The sequence below is a fragment of the Myotis myotis genome, unplaced genomic scaffold (genome assembly GCF_014108235.1).
Source record: "Myotis myotis isolate mMyoMyo1 unplaced genomic scaffold, mMyoMyo1.p scaffold_m19_p_8, whole genome shotgun sequence".
In the NCBI taxonomy this organism is placed as follows: domain Eukaryota; kingdom Metazoa; phylum Chordata; class Mammalia; order Chiroptera; family Vespertilionidae; genus Myotis; species Myotis myotis.
In genome coordinates this window covers 54,558,558-54,578,534 of record NW_023416390.1, presented here as the reverse complement: position 1 = coordinate 54,578,534, position 19,977 = coordinate 54,558,558, and the positions used below count along the sequence as shown (strand labels likewise).

The 19,977-nt window shown below is 43.0% G+C and overlaps 1 protein-coding gene across 9 annotated transcripts in view; it reads left to right on the top strand.

Moving 5' to 3' along the window:
* Positions 1-19,977, top strand: part of TANK (TRAF family member associated NFKB activator) — a 105,603-nt gene that overhangs the window by 23,332 nt on the left and 62,294 nt on the right. For 2 of the 9 annotated variants that reach the window (XM_036318634.1, XM_036318631.1), the window contains exon 2: positions 19,263-19,410. In XM_036318634.1, coding sequence (XP_036174527.1) covers positions 19,312-19,410 — 99 coding nt within the window. In that variant the 5' untranslated portion in view covers positions 19,263-19,311. Of the gene's footprint in view, positions 1-2,545; positions 2,677-3,253; positions 3,401-13,604; positions 13,641-18,438; positions 18,559-19,262; positions 19,411-19,977 lie in introns of those variants that run through there. The other 7 variants (XM_036318630.1, XM_036318633.1, XM_036318629.1 and 4 more) reach the window with 7 other exon arrangements.

Here is a 19,977-nt window from a genome sequence, read left to right as displayed (position 1 = left end):
AATAAAAACTAAGTTTGGGTGAGAAGAACTAGAGATTAGATTTTTACGTCACAGAGACCTGGATTTTTCTAGGTCTTCCATTTTCTAATTCTGTGACCTTAGTCAATGTATTTTAACTTTTGATGACTTGTTTCCTTATCTAGAAAATATATGCTCCTGCAGATGGAAGATTAAAATAAGGTATCTAATGTAAAACATCTAGCAAGTAATATTACTTCAATAGGTATGGATCCCTACCTCTGACCCTAATGTTTCCCATGAGAAAATAGAGAACTGCCTCCTTCATTGTTGGGATGCTTGACATTCAAACAAGATTAAGATTGTCCTTCTGTTCCATGGCTATGTGCTTTTCGGGATTGAAGACATGCCATTGGGATCTATGTCCTATCTCAACTATCGGTAGATAGTTTGAGAATTTAAATAGAATTGAGATGATTGGAGAATTGGTAGGGGGAGCATCATGTTAAAAGGGTCACTGCTGCTTGGTAGGAGAAGAGCTGTGGTCACACTCAAACACATGAACTTCAGTGCAAATGTCATTAATGGTAAATCTCTTCCATTCATAGATGAAACCCTTTTATAGACTGACTAGAGGCCTGGTGCACAAAAATTCGTGCACTCGGGGGGAGGGGGACCCTCAGCCCGGCCTGTGCCCTCTCGCAGTCTGGGGCCCCTTGGGGGTGACCACTTGCTGGCTTAGGCCTGCTCCCCGGGGGGATTAGGCCTAAGATGGCAATCAGACATCCCTCTGGCAGCCCAGCAGCCCTCAGGGGACGTCCATTTGCCAGCGGGGAGCAGAACTAAGCTGCAGTCAGACATCCTTAGCGCTGCTGAGGAGGCAGGAGAGGCTCCCACCAACACTGCTGTACTGGCAGCCATTAGCCTGGCTTGTGGCTGAGCAGAGCTCCCCCCTGTGAGAGCGCACTCACCACCAGAGAGCAGCTCCTGCATTAAGCGTCTGCCCCCTGGTGGTCAGTGTGTGTTATAGTGACCAGTCATTCCCAGTCTTTTTGCTGTTAGGGTCAGTTTGCATATTACCCCTTTACTATATAGGATAGAGGCCTGGTGCACCGGTGGGGGCCAGCTTGTTTGCCCTGAATGGTGTCCTGGATCAGGGTGGGGGTCCCACCTGGGTGCCTGGCCAGCTTGAATGATGGGCTGATGGCTGTTTGCAGCTAGTCACACCCCCTTCAGGGTGGGGGTCCCCACTGGGGTGCCTGGCCAGCCTGGGTGAGGGGCTGATGGCTGTTTGCAGCTGGTCACACCCCCTTCAGGGTGGGGTTCCCGCTTGGGTGCCTGGCCAGCCTGGATGACGGGCTGATGGCTGTTTGCAGCTGGTCACACCCCTTTCAGGGTGGGGGTCCCCATTGGGATGCCTGTCCGGTCTGGGTGAAGGGCTGAGGGCCGTTTTCAGGTTGGCGGGTGACTGAAGCTCCCAGCCTCTTTTTTTTATTATTCTGGGATTTATTTACCTTCTATAGCTGTCACTGGAGCTGAGAGCCGGCTCCAGCTCTGGGGCCCAGCTGCAGCTCTGAGGCCGTGGCTGACTGAAAGCAGGTATCTGGGGTTTGTTTAGCTTCTATAATTGCAATATTGTTGCTTCCAAAGCTCAGAGCTGGGCCATAGCAGGCGGGGAACCTTGGCTTCCTCCATCACTGGAACAAGCAAGCCTCATGTTCGCTTCAGCTGCATGGCTTCTGGCCACCATATTTGTTGGCAGTTAATTTGCATATCCTGCTGATTAGCCAATGGGAAGCGTAGCGGAGGTACAGTTAATTACCCTTTTGTCTTTTATTAGATAGAATGAGTTCTGGAAATTTTATGGAAACAATATTATTGGAGTGCTATTGTTCTGGGCCATCTGCCAACATATCAAAATACCTTTAAAAATCATCTACCTTAGCAACTGCTATTTTTGTTTTCACATTCTATATACTTCTTCTGGAACAATTAAAAACGCAGATTACTGTGAAACAAAAGGACACTATGAAAGCCTGTTTCCCTACCTTGGTGCATATTTGTGTAGTGTTTTATGGAGTACAGTGATTTCCCAGTTATAACTAGACACTCCTATGGCAGTGATTCTAAATCTGTGTCACTTCTGCTTCCCCCCCACCACTACCACCAAATATGATCCAAGAAGTCTTAGACACTGTTTGCTGATCATTGGTGGGGTGTGTGTGTGTGTGTGTGTGTGTGTGTGTGTGTGTTTTAACTACCCTTGATGATTCTAATGTATTGACAGGTTGGAAACCTATATCCTGCAGCATGCTCTACCCCTACCTACTAAACTGGGGCATATGAGGGAACTGAGGTCCACAGAAAGGTTAAATGACTTGCTCACTCTTACCTATCAATAAGCATGTCCAGACTCGACATGTATTCTCTATGCCAACTCTGACTTTATCTTTGGTTGATAAGGCTTTTTAAATTTGATTGTAATCTATAAATTATCTTAATAGAGAAATTATTACACAAGATGTGGTCTCATCTAAAAATTGTTTGGAATCTTTATTTTATAGTATTTTTTTTTAATTTTTTCCAGATAAAAAAGGAAGTGAAATAGCAAACCAAAAATCTTATTAAACTTCCCTACAACAGTCTTAGGATTTTCGAGGTCTGAATATTCATATTTCAGAAAAAATTGGTGTGGCCCTGGAAAGAGTGGAAACTTGGGTGAGTTGGGCACAAATACAGGTTTGAAAGGTTGGTTTGTCAGGCCATGCAAAGATTTTTAGTTCCTATCTCAGGAGTATTCAGCAGTTGGAGTGTGTTGCATGGTGTAAAAATAGTATGTCTGGTTTTAAACTTTTATCATATTAATACATTTAAAGTCACACCTTAAACATCTTGGGAATGACTGAAAATGTAGATCTGGAGATCCCTGTAATCTTATTATTTTCTTACTGGAGTTCTCACAATTACTTCTAATAAAACATGTTGTGACTTGCAAGCATTTGCCCAACAGTCTGTAGGTGTCCCCGGGGAAATTAAAAGCCGGAATATGAAGAGCTGTAGAGTCCCATGCCAGTGGATAAGAGCACAGAGTACAGCGTTATAATTATGTGGGCTTTTGCCTGTTCCCATTTATCATTGGTAATATTCTCAAGGCTAAATGACTGCTCAGCAATTTAAACTGTGATTTAAGAGAAAACAGGCCTTTTTGTGAAAAGGTCCTCTGTCTGTCTCCTGAAATTTAACTCTTTTTAAAGAAGCGTTCTATCCTTTTATAATGGTTTTGTTTTTTTTACAGTAAATATCTCAAGAGATGCTGGAGAGGCCCCTAATCTGTTGATTCATGAGATTAATTGCCTCTTTTTCTTTATGAATCTGGTGCATCCTGTGACATCTCTTACATTATTGTCTTCTATTTGGGAGACCTTTTTCAGATAACTTGAAGGTTTGTTTTTTCCCCCAAACACTTTTGGTTAAGACCAGAGCATAGGTACAATGTTGTCCTACTCTTGTTAAAGATCATTAGTAATACTGTTTTATTGTCATGAATTTGGTAGATTGGAAAATAAAGACTTAAGAAAAATCACACACTCAAACATGCTACAAGAGTTGCTTTGTGTGTTATTTAATAGTATGTAAGGGTTAACAGAACAAAGCATTAGCTAACACTTCTACCTATTTGGCTAATAGTCTCTTTACATAAGACAACAGACTTCTACTAAAATGCCTTTCTATTTTATGCATTACCTAGTTTTCCTTCTGACATTATATAGGTAACTAGAGGCCCAGTGCACAAAAATTTGTGCACTCGGGGGGGGGAGGGGGGGTCCCTCAGCCCGGCCTGTGCCCTCTCGCAGTCTGGGACACCTCGGGAGATAACGACCTGCTGGCTTAGGCCTGCTCCCGGGTGGCAGAGGGCAGGCCCAATCCCTAGGTGCAGCCCCTGGTCGGGCTCAGAGCAGGGCCGATTGGGGAGTTGGGGCGCCTTCCCCAGTCATGCACAGAGCAGGGCAAATTGGGAGGTTGCGATGCCACCCTTAGTCACGCTCAGGGTAGGGCCGATTGGGGGTTAGGGCACCGCCCCCTGTCACACTCAAGGCAGGGTCGATGGGGAGGTTGCGGCGCCACCCCCTGTCACGCACAGAGCAGGGCCAATCAGGGGTTGGGGCACTGCCCCCTGTCACTCACAGAGCAGGGCCCATCAGGGGGGTTGGGGCTCTGTACCCTGTCACGCACAGAGCAGGGCCAATCAGGGGGTTGGGGCGCTGCCCCCTGTCACGCACAGAGCAGGGCCCATCAGGGGGTTGGGGCACTGCCACTCTCACACTCAGGGCAGGGCCGATGGGGAGGTTATGGCTCTACCCCATCACACACAGAGCAGGGCCCGTGGGGAGGGGGGGGTTGGGGCGCCGCACCCTGTCACACACAGAGCAGGGCCGATCAGGGGGTTGGGGCGCTGCACCTTGTCACACACAGAGCCGCAGGGCGATCAGGGGGTTGGGGAGCTCCCCCCTATCAGGCACAGAGCAGGACTAATCAGGGGGTTGGGGCGCCTTCCCCTGTCATGAACATAGCAGGGCCGATAGGGAGGTTGTGGCCCCGCCCCCTGTCACACACAGAGCCGCAGGGCGATCAGGGGGTTTGTGCGCTGCCCCCTGTCACGCTGATCCCGGTGCCGGGAGGCCTCAGGGCTCTGCTGATCCCGGTGCTGGGAGGCATATTACCCTTTTACTATGTAGGATAGAGGCCTGGTGCACGTGTGGGGGCCGGCTGGTTTGCCCTGAAGTGTGTCCTGGATCAGGGTGGGGGTCCCCACTGGGGTGCCTGGCCAGTCTGGGTGAGGGCCTGAGGGCTGTTTTCAGGCTGGCGGGTCACTGAAGCTCCCAACCGCTCCTTTTTTTTCTTTTTTTCTTCTTTATTCTGGCCCACCTTTAGCTCTGAGGCTCCAGCTCTTAGGCCTCCGCTCCTGAAAGCAGGTACCTGGTTTGTTTGCGTTCTGTAATCGAAACAATGTATAACTCCATCTCTGAGATCCTGGCTTGCTGAAAGCAGGTTTCTGGGGTTTTGTTTAGTTTCTATATTTGTTACAGTGTTTCTTAAACTGCAAGCTCAGAGGCCAGCAAGGCAGGCGAGGAAAGTTGGTTTCCTCTGTCACTGAAGCAAGCAAGCCTCATGTTAGTTTCAAGCTGCCTGGCTGCCGGCCACCATCTTGGCTGGCAGTTAATTTGCATATCTCACTGATTAGCCAATGGGAAGGGTAGCGGTCGTATGCCAATTACCATGTTTCTCTTTTATTAGATAGGATAAGTGGGCCTTTTCTCTTTTGGTTTATACTTGGGAGAAAAAAGTATACATCTTATGACATAAAGTGGTACAATAATGCATGTTGCTTCTTTCTCTCTCCACTGTTTTCAAAAACTTAGGGGTTTTTTGCCGGGCCTGTGTGGCTCAGTGGTTGAGTGTGGACCCATGCACCAGGAAGTCGCCAGTTCAATTCCTGGTCAGGGCACATGCCTGGGTTTCAGGCTCAATCCCCAGTAGGGGGTGTGCAGGAGGCAGCCAATTGATATTTCTCATCTTTCTTTCCTTCTCCCTTCCTCTCTCTGAAATCAATAAAAACAAATATTTTTTTTTAATTAGTTTTTTTTCCTGCAATAGAAAAAAGATTTTGGTCTGGTTAACTGTATCAAAGAACACTGGACATTCAAATCAGTACTTAAAGAATGTAAGCAGGAGGGAAGGCATAGTTAGTCTTTATTTCTTCCTCTAGATTTTTATATCACTTAGTAGCTACATTTTTCCTGCCTATTGTTAATTATGTCTCTTCAAGCACTTTTGTCCAAAATTGAATACGTTTTCCCCCAAAATTTTTCTTCCTGTTTCTCTGTGTCTGGCTATCAGCCCTGTCTTGTCTGCCTAGTATTTTTTTAAAGTATTACTATTGTCTAAAGTTTACATATGTCTTCTTTTTCCCCAATTGACCCGCCCCCCTCCCCAGCAATTCCCACCCCAGGCAAGCCCCCACCGTCCCAGTGTCTGTGTCCATTGGTTATGCTAATATGCATGCATACAAGTCCTTTGGTTGCTTTCTAACTCCCCCTCCCCTACCATTTGTCTCTGGATCTATTCTTGTTCATCAAATTATGTTGATCATTATATCCCACATATGAGTGAGATCATGTGATATTTATCTTTCTCTGACTTGTCTGCCTAGTATTTTGAAAATGATGGCTGATGAACCATCTTCAACAGTATCACCTGGGTTACTGTGCTTATCAAAATGTAGATTTCAGGGCCCTATCCCAGGTAACTGATTCTGAATTGTAGGGACCTGAATGCTTCCTCCTGGTCTAGATCTGATTGGCCAACTAATCCTGTTGATTTTACCTTTGAAATAAATATTTCTTTAATCCATCCACCTTCCATTTCCCCTGCTCTATTCAAGCCCTCATCTTCCACCCAGAATCGAGCAAGTTTCCTATGGATATTCTGATTTTGTCTCCCTCAGTTTTATATTCCATGCTGGTGTCCAGTTTACCTTTCTAAAACATGTGCATCTCCTACTTGTAAATCCTTCATTTCTCCTTAATGTCTAAATTTCTTAAAGTCTAAATTTCAAGGTCTACTACAATCTGGCCATAACTGAGTCTGCTGCATATAGTTTATGCAGTTAGTGCACTCTGCATCTCTAGGGGATACTATTCCAGTATGAATGCTGCCCCTAGGGTTTTTGTAATGTGGCACAATCTTAGATGGTGGCCCTGATTATCCTGTCTGAACTTCCTCTCATCCGCACATCTGCTAGACTTCCATAAGTAGAATACCTCCAGTCCCTAAATGCACTATAGTAAAGACTACTCAGTACCTCTGCCCTTTCAGAGTGCATGTTCTTCCCTCTCATTCTCTACTTATTGAAATCCTTCTCATATTCAGGGCCCAGTCTAATTGTTAGATCCTCTGTGAAGCCCAACAGTTCTCTTTTTCTTTTTGCGCTTTTGAGGTGAAATTTACATACAATTAAATGCACAAATCTTGAGTGAACTATTGGGTGAGTTCCTACATATACTTCTAAATGTGCCTCCCACAACATTATTAAGCTATGTTCATACCTTTTTACACATTTATAATTGACTGCTGATATGATTAATCATTTTCATGTGTGTCTGCCTTAAGAAATTATAAGCTCTAATTAGAAGGGGGAAAAGGCAAGGATTACCTACTGTGTATTCAGCACTGAACCAGTCTTGAATATTGTACCAATTAGGGAACAGCTCAGCTCCTCTCAAGAGATCCCCAAACACAGTGGCTTAAGACAGAAATTTTATTTCATTTGCATATTCCAATTCAAAGTAGAAGATACCCAGAGCTGATCTGGCAGCCACAGTGTCAAGAACCTAAGCATCTTCATTCTTGTTGTTCCACCATCTGTTTTGTTTAACCATCCCTGAAGTGTTGCCCTCACCACAGGGTCTGGTTGACTCACCGCAACATTTCATCCAGCTAGACAAGTGAGAAAGGTAAAAAGGAGAGCTCATCTTGGAAATTACATTTACTTTCTGATGACCAGAACATGGTCACATGACCATACAAGCTAAAAATCAGGAATAATAGAAGAGAATGGATATGAGGAACAAATAACATATGTTTCATATATGGTCTCTTTTAATCTTCATAATAACCCTACAAACTGTATGTGGTAAGAAAACATAAGTGGAGAGCAGGGCAAGACTGAAGAAAGAGGCTCACCACTCCAGTTTATTAATACAGTTTATTATGCAAAATTTACAAAGGAGGCATGTCTTGGAAAGCTGCAAGATGAAATGGATTCCCATGCTACTTGGCAGGCATCAAAGAATTATACAGGGTGGGGAGGTGGGAATGGGGATGGAGGAGGAATAGTCAGGAGTGTTAGTACAGTAATGCTACCAGGTCAGGACAACAACCTTCTCCAGGAACCAGCACATAGCAGACTAGGGAGTGGTACTGATTTATGTCAGAATGAACATCAGTTATGATTAGACAATCTCTAAGGGAAGTTTATGGAAAGCAACCTCCATTCTGGCAGTAGTCCAACCTACAGGGCAGACAGCAATAACATCTTGGAACAGTCTCTTCATAGGCTAGAAAATTGCAGATCTGACATCTGAATCCAAAGCCTATATTTTTTTTCATTCTACCTAGTAAAATGTTAGGAGGGAATTTATAAATGTTATTAAATAGTCATTAATTTTCATAGTTTTATATCACATATTTTCATAATATAGTATTATCTCTTTACTTCCAGGATATCCTATATACTTGCTTCTCACCATCTTGAAATGAAAGCCATATCAACCATTTTGTAACCAAGGCCTAGTTTATAATACAATTTGAAACAAAATGGCTACTCTTTTTAAATCTATGGTGTCATTTATGAGGAAAAATAAATCATCATATTTGCCAAGGAAAAGTTCCTATTTTGTATTTCTTTGGAAATGCTATGTAATAATAAAGTTGAAGGAGATTATATTATTTAACCCCTTAATTTTGAAATCAAGGAAAATTGAGGTCCAAAGAAGATAAAGGATTTGTTCTTTATTTTATTTCCACTCTTGTGTTTCAAGGATCATGGGAAAAGCACTAGCCTAATCAATCATTTCTATGAGTAACCATTATTGTTACACTTAAAAATTGTCTTAACCAGACCAGGAAAAATTGAGTTAACCAGACCAGGAAAATCAAACTAAATAATGCATATAATCCTTATTTGGTTTAGTGAAGAATGGATATTATCTAACACTAAAAACATCTTTATAGGTATCTGGAAACTGTCTTACAAAGGATGATTGCTATTTGATAATCAAAAGGAATCAGTGAGCCTGGCCGGTGTGGCTCAGTGGTTGAGCGTTGACCCAAGAATCGGAAGGTCTCCAGCTGATTCCTGGTCAGGGCACATGCCTGGATTGTGGGCTCAATCCCCAGTAGGGGGTGTGCAGGAGGCAGCCAATTAATGATTCTCTCTCATCATTGATGTTTCTATCTCTCTCTATCTCTCCTTCCCTCTCTCTGAAATCAATTTTTTAAAAAAACATATTTTTAAAAGGAATAGGTGAGGTCATTTCTACCCATAATTAAAAGCCCGATCCAAATGCCACTACCTCCAAAACATTTCCTAAACCTTATAAATAGACTAGTGTCCTGGTGCATGGATTCGTGCACATTGAAAAGAAATTAATTAGAAGAAATATTTTAATATTGCTATTCGCCCTTTATAATAGATATGTCAACCAAATTCATGATCAACAGTGACAGGTCAAAACACACGCGTGTGATTGGCGCCAGTGAGAGCTTTATATGTATCATGCATGCATGAGTCAACTTAGCTTTTTATATATCTAGATCAGCCGTGGGCAAACTACGGCCCGCAGGCCGGATCCAGCCTGTTTGAAATGAATAAAACTAAAAAAAAAAAAAGACCGTACCCTTTTATGTAATGATGTTTACTTTGAATTTATATTAGTTCACACAAACACTCCATCCATGCTTTTGTTCCGGCCCTCCGGTCCAGTTTAAGAACCCATTGTGGCCCTCAAGTCAAAAAGTTTGCCCACCCCTGATCTAGATGAACTTGCTTAATTAGACCTGCTTTCTGAAGTAGCTAAACTTTTTCCAGCCCAGTGAAGCACCCCAACTTCTCTTTCAGGTAATTGTCAGCAACACAGCAGTAAATATCAACACAAAGCAGATTATTATTGTAGATCACTCAGGGAGAACAAAGGATAAAATATTTAACTGTAGCAGTGTTTGACTATATTCTGCGCAGTGAGAAAACCTGAAGTAATTTTCAAGGTCCACCATTTCTTCTTTTCAGTCGGGTCAAGTTTCTAAACTTTCTAAATCTCTGTTTTCCATCTAATGAAAAGAAAATAGAATTCTACCAAGCCTCCTATCTACCTACTCCAGGACCTCTGTGAGCATCAAATGAGATGAGGCATGGGAAAACGCTTCACAAACATTTGATTGAACTGTACAATGTTTGCAACTGGCTATAAAGCAAGTCGTGTTCCTGGGCTGAAGAAATTCCAAGGAGGCTAGTTGCTTGGGAGAGGAAGCCAGGCATTGCTATGTGATGTCATTGCCCAGCACCCACAGCTACCGTTTCCGGGCTGGGCTGGGCTGTGGGCCGCATTTTGCGCCATGGGGCCTTGGCACCGTTGGCTGCGATTTGGTGGGGTATTGTTCCGGGGGGGTGGTGAGGCCTGTGTTCCACTTTGGGGAAGCTGAGTGTTGCTTTGTGGGCACCAGGTCCATGGTGCCATTTATTTTTTTAAATGGCCAGTGCACATCAAGGCAGCTCCTGCGTTGAGCATCTGTCCCCTGGTGGTCAGCGTGTGTCATAGCTACCAGTTGGACAGACAGACACTTATCCTTTTATATATATACTAGAGGCCCGGTGCACAAAAATTTGTGCACTCAGGAGGGGGGTCCCTCAGCCCGGCCTGTGACCTCTCACAGTCTGGGACCCCTCGTGAGATGACCATCTGCTGGCTGAGGCCTGCTCCCCAGGGGATTGGGCCTAAGCTGGCAATCAGACATTCCTCTGGCAGCCCGGCAGCCCTCGGGGGATGTCCACTTGCCAGCAGGGAGCAGACCTAAGCTGCAGTCGGACATCCTTAGCACTGCTGAGGAGGCAGGAGAGGCTCCCACCACCACCGCTGTACTGGCTTGTGGCTGAGCAGAGCTCCTCCATGTGGGAGCTCACTGACCACCAGAGGGGAGCTCCTGCATTGAGCGTCTGCCTCCTGGTGGTCAGTGTGTGTCATAGTGACCAGTCATTCCCAGTCTTTCTGCTGTTTGGGTCAGTTTACATATTACCCTTTTACTATATAGGATAGAGGCCTGGTGCATGGATGGGGGCCAGCTGGTTTGCCCTGAATGGTGTCCCAGATCAGGGAGGGGGTCCCGCTTGGGTGCCTGGCCAGCCTGGATGAGGGGCTGATGGCTGTTTTCAGGCTGCCCACACACCCTTCAGGGTGGGGGTCCCCTCTGGAGTGCCTGGCCAGCCTGGATGAGGGGCTGAGGGCTGTTTTCAGGCCAGCCAAGCCTGCAACTGAAGCTCCCAGTCTCTCCTTTTTTCTTTTTTTTAATTCTGGGATTTATTCACCTTCTGTAATTGAAACTTTGTTGCAGCTCCAACTCCGAGGGCTGGCTGAAAGCAGGTATCTTTGGTTTGTTTAGCTTCTATAATTGCAACATTGTTGCTTCCGAAGCTCAGAGCTGGGCCACGGCAGGCGGGGAACCTTGGCTTCCTCCATCGCCTGGGCAACCAAGCCTCATGTTCGCTTCAGCTGTGTGGCTGCCAGCCGCCATCTGGTTGGCAGTTAATTTGCATATCGCCCTGATTAACCAATGGGAAGCATAGCGGAGGTATGGTTAATTACCATGTTAGTCTATTATTAGATAGGACTAGAGGCCCGGTGCACAAAAATTTGTGCACTCGGGGGGGAAAGAGGGGGTCCCTAAGCCCAGCCTGTGCCCTCTCGCAGTCTGGGACCCCTTGGGAGATAACGCCCTGCTGGCTTAGGCCTGCTCCCGGGTGGCAGAGGGCAGGCCCAATCCCTAGGTGCAGCCCCTGGTCAGGCTCAGAGCAGGGCCGATTGGGGAGTTGGGGCGCCGCCCCGTCATGCACAAAGCAGGGTGGATTGGGAGGTTGCGATGCCACCCTCAGTCACTCAGGCTAGGGCCAATTGGGGGGTTGGGGCACCGCCCCCTGTCACACTCAAGGCAGGGTCGATGGGGAGGTTGTGGCACCACCCCCTGTCACGCACAGAGCAGGGCCAATCGGGGGGTTGGGGCGCTGCTCCCTGTCACGCACAGAGCAGGGTGGATCAGGGGGTTGGGGCGCCACCCTCTATCACCCACAGAGCAGGGCTGATCAGGGGGTTGGGGCACCGCCACTGTCACACTCAGGGCAGGGCCGATGGGGATGTTATGGCTCTACCCCATCACACACAGCGCAGGGCCCGCGGGGGGAGGGAGTGTTGGGGCGCCGCCCTCTATCACCCACAGAGCAGGGCCAATCAGGGGGTTGGGGCGCCTTCACCTGTCACAAACAGAGCAGGGCCGATAGGGAGGTTGTGGCCCTGCCCCCTGTCACACATAGAGCTGCAGGGCAATCAGGGGGTTTGGGCGCTGCCCCCTGTCACACTGATCCCGGTGCCGGGAGGCCTCAGGGCTCCGCTGATCCCGGTGCTGGGAGGCATATTACCCTTTTACTATATAGAATAGAGGCCTGGTGCATGGGTTGAGGCCGGCTGGTTTGCCCTGAAGGGTGTCCTGGATCAGGGTGGGGGTCCCCATTGGGGTGCCTGGCCAGCCTGGGTGAGGGGATGATGGCTGTTTGCAGCTGGTCATACCCCCTTCAGGGTGGGGGTCCCCACTGGGGTGCCTGGCCAGTCTGGGTGAGGGGCTGAGGGCTGTTTTCAGGCTGGGGGTGACGGAAGCTCCCAACTGCTCCTTTTTTTCTTTTTTTCTTTTTTATTCTGGGCCAGCTTTAGCTCTGAGGCTCCAGTTCTTAGGCCTCCGTTCCTGAAAGCAGGTATCTGGTTTGTTTCCGTTCTTGAAACTCTGTATCAGCTCCAGCTCTGAGATCCCGACTGGCTGAAAGCTGGTTTCTGGGGTTTTGTTTAGCGTCTACATTTGTTAAAATGTTTGAAACTGCAGGCTCAGAGGCCTGGAGCCGCAGGCAGGGAACATTGGAGTCCTCCGTCACTGAAGCAAGCAAGCCTCATGTTAGTTTCAAGCTGCCTGGCTGCCGGCCGCCATCTTGGCTGACAGTTAATTTGCATATTGCCCTGATTAGCCAATGGGAAGGGTAGCGGTCGTACGCCAATTACCATGTTTCTCTTTTATTAGTGTAGATATATAGATGTGACCACTTTCCTCTACAAATGCTATAGCCTTTGGCTATCTCAGGGTAGTCATATATATATGTTTTAAGTTGCAGCTAGTGGTGCCTTCATGAGAATAGGTTCCATGTCTGTTTTGTTCTCACTGCATCAGTAGTGCCCAACAAAGCTCTGATCGTAGTTGATACTCAGTAAATGTTGTATTGAATGAACATCCACCATGGCACTCTGGGAGAATGCTGTGCAGCAGGTTTGAATGAAAATCTTTGAACTAAGAATTTGTAAATGTAGGCAAGTATTTTAATTGCACAGAGCCTTATCAGTGGAAATATGAATAATAGGACATGATGACTTGGTGAAAAAACTTTGTGAAAGGAATTCAACTCTTAAGGTAGTGCCATCTCTGAAGCCCCTTGCTGCACCCGACAGACTGCTTTACATGTCGCAAGCAAGCAAATACCTTAGTTTTTTTATAATTGAATTCAATAGTAATGGGATGTATTTTATTAAAATAAAAAACTGGCCCTAGCAGTTGGCAAACTTTTGTTGGAGTTGGGCAACTTTACCAAGGGAAGATAAGATTATCTCCCTTGTACAGGCTGCCTCTCCTAGCCTAGGACAATTTCTTTATTGAACCAAGCATCAGTGAAGGAGGAAGCAACTTGCTGCCCAGGGATTATCTTGGTACTTCCTCCTGGGTGGCATGTGCTGTACCTGGGAAGCAGAATAGGAACTTACTGTCCCCCATTTTCCTTCTGGCAGGAACCAACCAGGGGAAAAAAGGAACTCCTGATGGAGGTGAGTGGGTGGAAACTACCCTGGCCTCTGGAGAATTGGGGGAGAGAGAGCACTTTTCTTAGTGTGTGATGGAAAGAAACCAGCAAATCAGGCCCAGAAATAAAGAAATTACTATGGCCCTAACCAGTTTGCCTCAGTGGATAGAGCATCGGCCTGTGGACTGAAAGGTCCCAGGTTCGATTCCGGTCAAGGGCATGTACCTTGGTTACAGGCACATCCCCAGTAGGAGGTGTGCAGGAGGCAGCTGATCGATGTTTCTCTCTCATCGATGTTTCTAACTCTCTATCCCTCTCCCTTCCTCTCTGTAAAAAATCAATAAAATATATTTAAAAAAAAAAAAGAAATTACTATGGAAGGCTTTCCTAAAAATATATTTAAAAGAGTGAAACCATAAGTAGAAGAGTGTTTTCAAGACAGGTTGCTCTAGCTCGGACTTTCTGGGCTTGGGGAGTGAGATTTGGGTTTGAGCATGTTTCCCTAGAGTCTGTGCAGGAGACATGCCAAAATGTAATTGAAATGTGACTGCTTCTTAAATTGTGAAATAAAATATACATTTAACAAATGCTTTAAAAAATAGAGGAACAAGTGGATTTAAAGTTCAAGGTGTTAATATTTGAAAACTATCCAATTTAATTAGCTGGGTCCCAGAGACTGATTTCTTTTTTTCTGGTCAGTGTCACTGATCTAACACCCAATTCTCTTCTTGGTTGTGAGATAGGAATTAAATGTACCATTTATTTAGTTGTATTGACCTGAATCATATCTACCTAGCATAACATTCTTATTTCAGGAAATAGAATGCATCCATGTGGAATTTACTCAGTAACTCAGTGACATTTGTATGATCTAATTCAAGGACCTGAATTGAAGGCTCCACACGATTTACTTACATATGATACAACTATTTTTAATTCTGCATTTACATTTTTTAAAACAAGAATGCACCTTCTTGATGAACAGACATGCATTTTTAGACTTACAGACTCAAGAATTGTAGAACAAGGTACAGTGGGGCCTTGACATTACGAGTTTAATTCGTTCGGAGACCAAGCTCTTTAAGGAGCTCGTTAACTCAAATTACTCTGTCAACTCAATGAAAAAAATTGGCCAAGAGACAGCTGGTATCTCAAAAACCTCGTTAGTCGGGACACTAGTAAGTCAAGGCCCCACTGTAGTTTCTTAGAAATCGATTCCAAACATCTTTTTTATACAATGGGGCCTTGACTTACGCGTTTAATTCGTTCCGTGATGGAGCTCATAACTAAAATTACTCGTATGTCAAATCTTAAAGCGAACGAGTGAGACACATGATGCTGGGCTGATGTTGTGGTGTTCACTGTGACGTTCACTGCGCCAACTAGCGGTGGGGTATCTGAAGCTGGCTTGTAACCCGAATTTTAGCTCGCAACTCAAAGCAAAAAATCGGCCAAGAGACGGCTCGTATCTCGAAAAACTCGTTAGTCGGGACACTCGTAAGTCAAGGCCCCACTGTATTAGAGAGAAAAGAACTTGGGTACAAAAAGATTTAGTGGCCCTAAACTAAGGTCAGAGGTCAGATAGTGATAGAACAAAACAAGAAACTAGATGAGTTCCCAATTCAGGGCCCTTGTTTGTCCCAGATTTTAAAATACAGGTAAAGCCTTGGCCAGTGTGGCTCGATTGAGCGTCACCCCATGTACCAAAAAGGTCTCGGGTTCAATTCCCGGTCAGGGCACATAATCAGGTTGTGGGTTCAATCCCTGGCCCAGATGCATCCTGCATACAGGAGGCAGCCAATCAAAGTTTCTCTTTCTCTCCCTCTCCCTTCCTCTCTCTCCAAAATCAATTAAAAAAAAACAACACATTTAAATATCTATATGGATGAGATTTACATTGACAATTTGTACTGACATGTGCGGCTTCTTAAGACAGTGATAAAATAACTTCAAACCTCTAATTTCTACATTAGCATATGCAGTATATTATACTCCCTGTAGCTACCTAACCTATATATTTCTTTTCCTGATTGTATGCTTATTTGTAATCTCCTGTGTAAGCTGCCTTAAATCCTCCTTTGATTGATTTAGTATATAAATAAAGTATTCAAAGTGATACATTGTATTAATACTACTAATTACTTGTATTTCCATCATGTCTATGGCATGTCAGAAATCCCGGCAATGTTGACTATTCTAACAGTATTTCATCTTTTCCATCTATCAGAGTTAGCAGTAGAAACAAACTTCCTGAGTGGAATGTTTAAAGAGATTACCATTCTTTTAATTTCTTCAGGAAGTAATGACACTGTGGTCCTCATAATGAAAACCTTGAAATTGTTTTTAGTAAGCCTGAAAATTGACCTAGGAATGTATTTATTATCTTAAAATGAAAGACTGTCCAATAAGATTGAAATGTTATCTAGGTATTTAAAAGAGCATTGTGATTAATGTTCATCCATTTTTTGACAAAGGTGCCAAGGCCATTCAGTGGAAAAAGAAGAACTTTTTAACAAGTAGTGCTAGGACAGTTGAATAGCCACATGCAAAAGAAGGAATCTGGACATCTGCCTCACACCATATACAGATCAACTCAATATGTATTAAAGATCTAAAGCTAAAATTATGAAATTATTAAAAGGAAACATGGGTGATAGTCTGTATGACCTTGGATTAGGCAGTGGTTTCTTAGATATGACACAAAAAGCACAAGCAACAAAAGAAGAAAAATAGATAAATTGAACTTCATCAGAATTTAAAACTTTGCATATCAAAGGATACTGTCAAGGAAATGAAAAGGCAATCTAAACAATGGAAGAAAATATTTACAAATTATATATGTACACATATGTACATATATGTGTGTATATATTACATATATAATATATAAATGATACATAAGATATATACATATACATATACATATATATATATCTGATAAGTCTCTAGTTTTCAGAATATATAAAGAACTCTTACAAGGCAGCATTAGAAAGATAACCCAGTTAAAAAGTGGTCAAAGGACTACAGTAGACGTTTCTCCAAAGAAGATATGCAAATGACCAGTAGACAGAGGGAAAATGCTTAACATCTTTAGGGAAATGCAAATCAAAGCTATGGTGAGGCACCACTTAACATATAATTTTATATGCACTAGGATGCATATAATTTTTAAATGGACAATAAAGGTTGGTGAAGATGTGAAGAAATTAAAACTGTTGTACTTTGCTAGTGGAAATATAAAATGATACAGCTTCTTTGGGAACAGTTTTGGCAGTTCCTTGAGAAGTTAAACAGAATTTCCATCTGACCCAGCAATTTTTCACCTTGGTATATATCTAAGAAAATTGAAAACATGTTCACACAAATATGGAAACAACCTAAATGCCCATTAATTGAAGAACGACTAAGCAAAATGTGTATATCTGCAGTGGAATATTATTCAGGCATAAAAAGCAATGAAGAACTATTACTTGCTAAAGAATGGATAAATGCTGGAAATTTTATGCCACGTGAAAAATGCCAGGCACAAAGACCATATATTGTATGATTCCATTTATATGAAATGTCCAAAATAGTCAAATGTATAGCATTAGAAAGCCAATCAGTGGTTGCCAGGGATGGAGGGAGAGAGAATTGGGACTGCTAATAGGTACAGTGTTTCTTTATGTGGTGACAAAAATGTTTGGAATCATAATGGTGATGATTGTACAACATAGGGAATACACTAAAAAACAAAAAAAGTACACTTTACAATGGTGCGTTTTATATTATATGAATTATACCTTAATGTAAAATACTAAATTAAAAGCATTATGTACCCAAAGATAAAATGAAAGATATTATGAAAGATTAGAAACTGATATTGTGAAGAATTTCCAATTGTAAAGAAGCTAAAAATGGGCATAGGACTTAAATAGACACTTTTCAAAAGTGGACATACAGAAGGCCAAGAGTCATATGAAAACATGTTCAGAGTCACTAATCATCCAAGAGATGCAAATCAAAACAACAGTGAGGTACCACTCACACCTGTCAGAATGGCTATCATCAACAGATCAACAAATAACAAGTGCTGTCAAGGATGTGGAGAAAAAGGAACCCTGCTGGCGGGAATGCAGACTGGTGCAGCCTCTGTGGAAAACAGTGTGGAGTTTCCTCAAAAAATTAAAAATGGAACTCCCATTTGACCCAGTAATCCCACTTCTAGGAATATATCCCAAGAAATCAGAAATGCCAATCAGAAAGAATATATGCACCCCTATGTTGTCCATTTCTATGAAGTATTAATAACAAAAATTACAATAGCTAAGATTTAGAAACTGCCTAAGTGCCCATCAGCAGATGAGTGGATTAAAAAACTGGTACATCTACATAATGGAATACTACACTACTGTAAAAAAGAAAGAACTCTTACCATTTGCAACAGCATGGATGGACCGGGAGAGCATTATGCTAAGCAAAATAAGCCAGTCGGAGAAAAATAAACATCATATGATCTCATTCATTTGTGGAATATAATGAACAACATAAACTGATGAACAAAGATAGATCCAGAGACATAAAACCATTGAACAGATCATCAAACCTCAGAGGGAAGGCCTGGGGGGAGGGGGTAAGAGATCAACCAAAGGGCTTATATGCATGCATATAAACATAACCAATGGACACAGACAGTAGGGGGGTGAGGGCATGTGCTGGGGAGGTGGGAGCGGCCGGGGAGAAGTCAATGGGGGGAAAAGGAGACATGTAATACTTTAAACAAAGAATTTAAATTAAAAAAAGAAGAAGCTAACTAATTTGGTACTCCCAATACCTCCTATAACTGATAGAGAACTTTGTCTACTCTGTGGCCTTCAGAGGGTTAAAAGAAAGGTCCTGTGGTATGGTTTTTACAGCTGGACAGGAGGAATCAGTTATTGGATGGCTCTCTGCTCAGAGCTAAGGTATGTGGTTAGAGATGTTATGAAATTGAGATGATAAAACCAAATTACTTCCACTGAGTAAATCACCTGTAGTTCAGAAACAGCAGGGAAGTTGGAAAACTAATATGGAGTGGGGGCAGTACTTGAAGGAACATAATTTTTCTTTTTAAATACACAATCCAGTAGCAGTTCTCCCTAGATTTTGTGCTAAAATAAGAGCATTTTCACACATCTTAATTGCTCTGTGATAACAACAGTGTGAACTTCATCCACAAACATTTATTGTGTATTTAATTTTGCTCTAATTTCAGTGTAGCGAGAAATCACCTTGGAAGTGGGAATAACTGTCCATTTAGTAAAAAGAAATCTCTTCCCATGCTGTTAATTCTGTTATGCATTTCTATAAAGTATTAATAACAAAATGGCCTTTTATATTTCTCCATTTTTAGGTTGCACTTTACTATTTTCAAAGTAGCATCTTTATGAACTGGAACCACGCTTGCCTCTTAAACATTAGTAAAGAATATTTTTAAAAATGTAGAAATTAAGGTTTCACAGTATTTCTTATTAGGATTTAAGATGAGACCTTTATGCCTTTATAAACCTTTATAGTACTTGATGCTATAATGTTCATGATAGACCATATAGAACTGTCTTTAAAGACGCATTTTTAAAATGAGGTTTATCTAACTTAATAGCGATAAATTGTTCTGGTTATTTTCCAGACCTGTCATTTACTCCATCCTTTATAGTGATGCTACAGGACAGAGAGGAATGGATAAAAACATTGGTGAGCAACTCAATAAAGCTTATGAAGCCTACCGACAGGCATGCATGGATAGAGATTCTGCAGTAAAAGAACTACAGCAAAAGGTATATGGTTTTGGTTTTCAAAGTTATTTATCCTGGTAAATGGATTTTGAGAGTCTTTTGCTACTGAAAAAATATTATATTGTTAGAAACTGTCTTGAAGAACTATAAGTACTGAAACATTGGGATATATTAATGGATATAATCTGAGATTTTTATGTGACCTGTGGGAAGAGTTCATTTAAAGGTGATTGTATAAAGAAAATATTATAAATGGTCTCATAATTTCTTTTTTAGTTACAATTGACATTCAATATTTTATATTAGTTTCATAGTGTTTACATAAAATGATGAACTGAAAGAAGTATCACTGTCTTAGTTTTGTGTTTTGTTTTGTTTTTATATATTTATTGATTTCAGAGATCAAGGGAGAGGGAGAGATAGTAACATCAATGATGACAGAGAATCATTGATTGGCTGCCTCCTGCATCCCTCACACTGAGGATTGAGCCCTCAACCCAGGCATGTGCCCTGATCGAGAATGGAACCATGACCTCATTGTTCATAGGTTAGTGCTCAACCACTGAGCCACGCTGGCCGGGCATGTTTTGTTTTGTTTTTACATTTTTA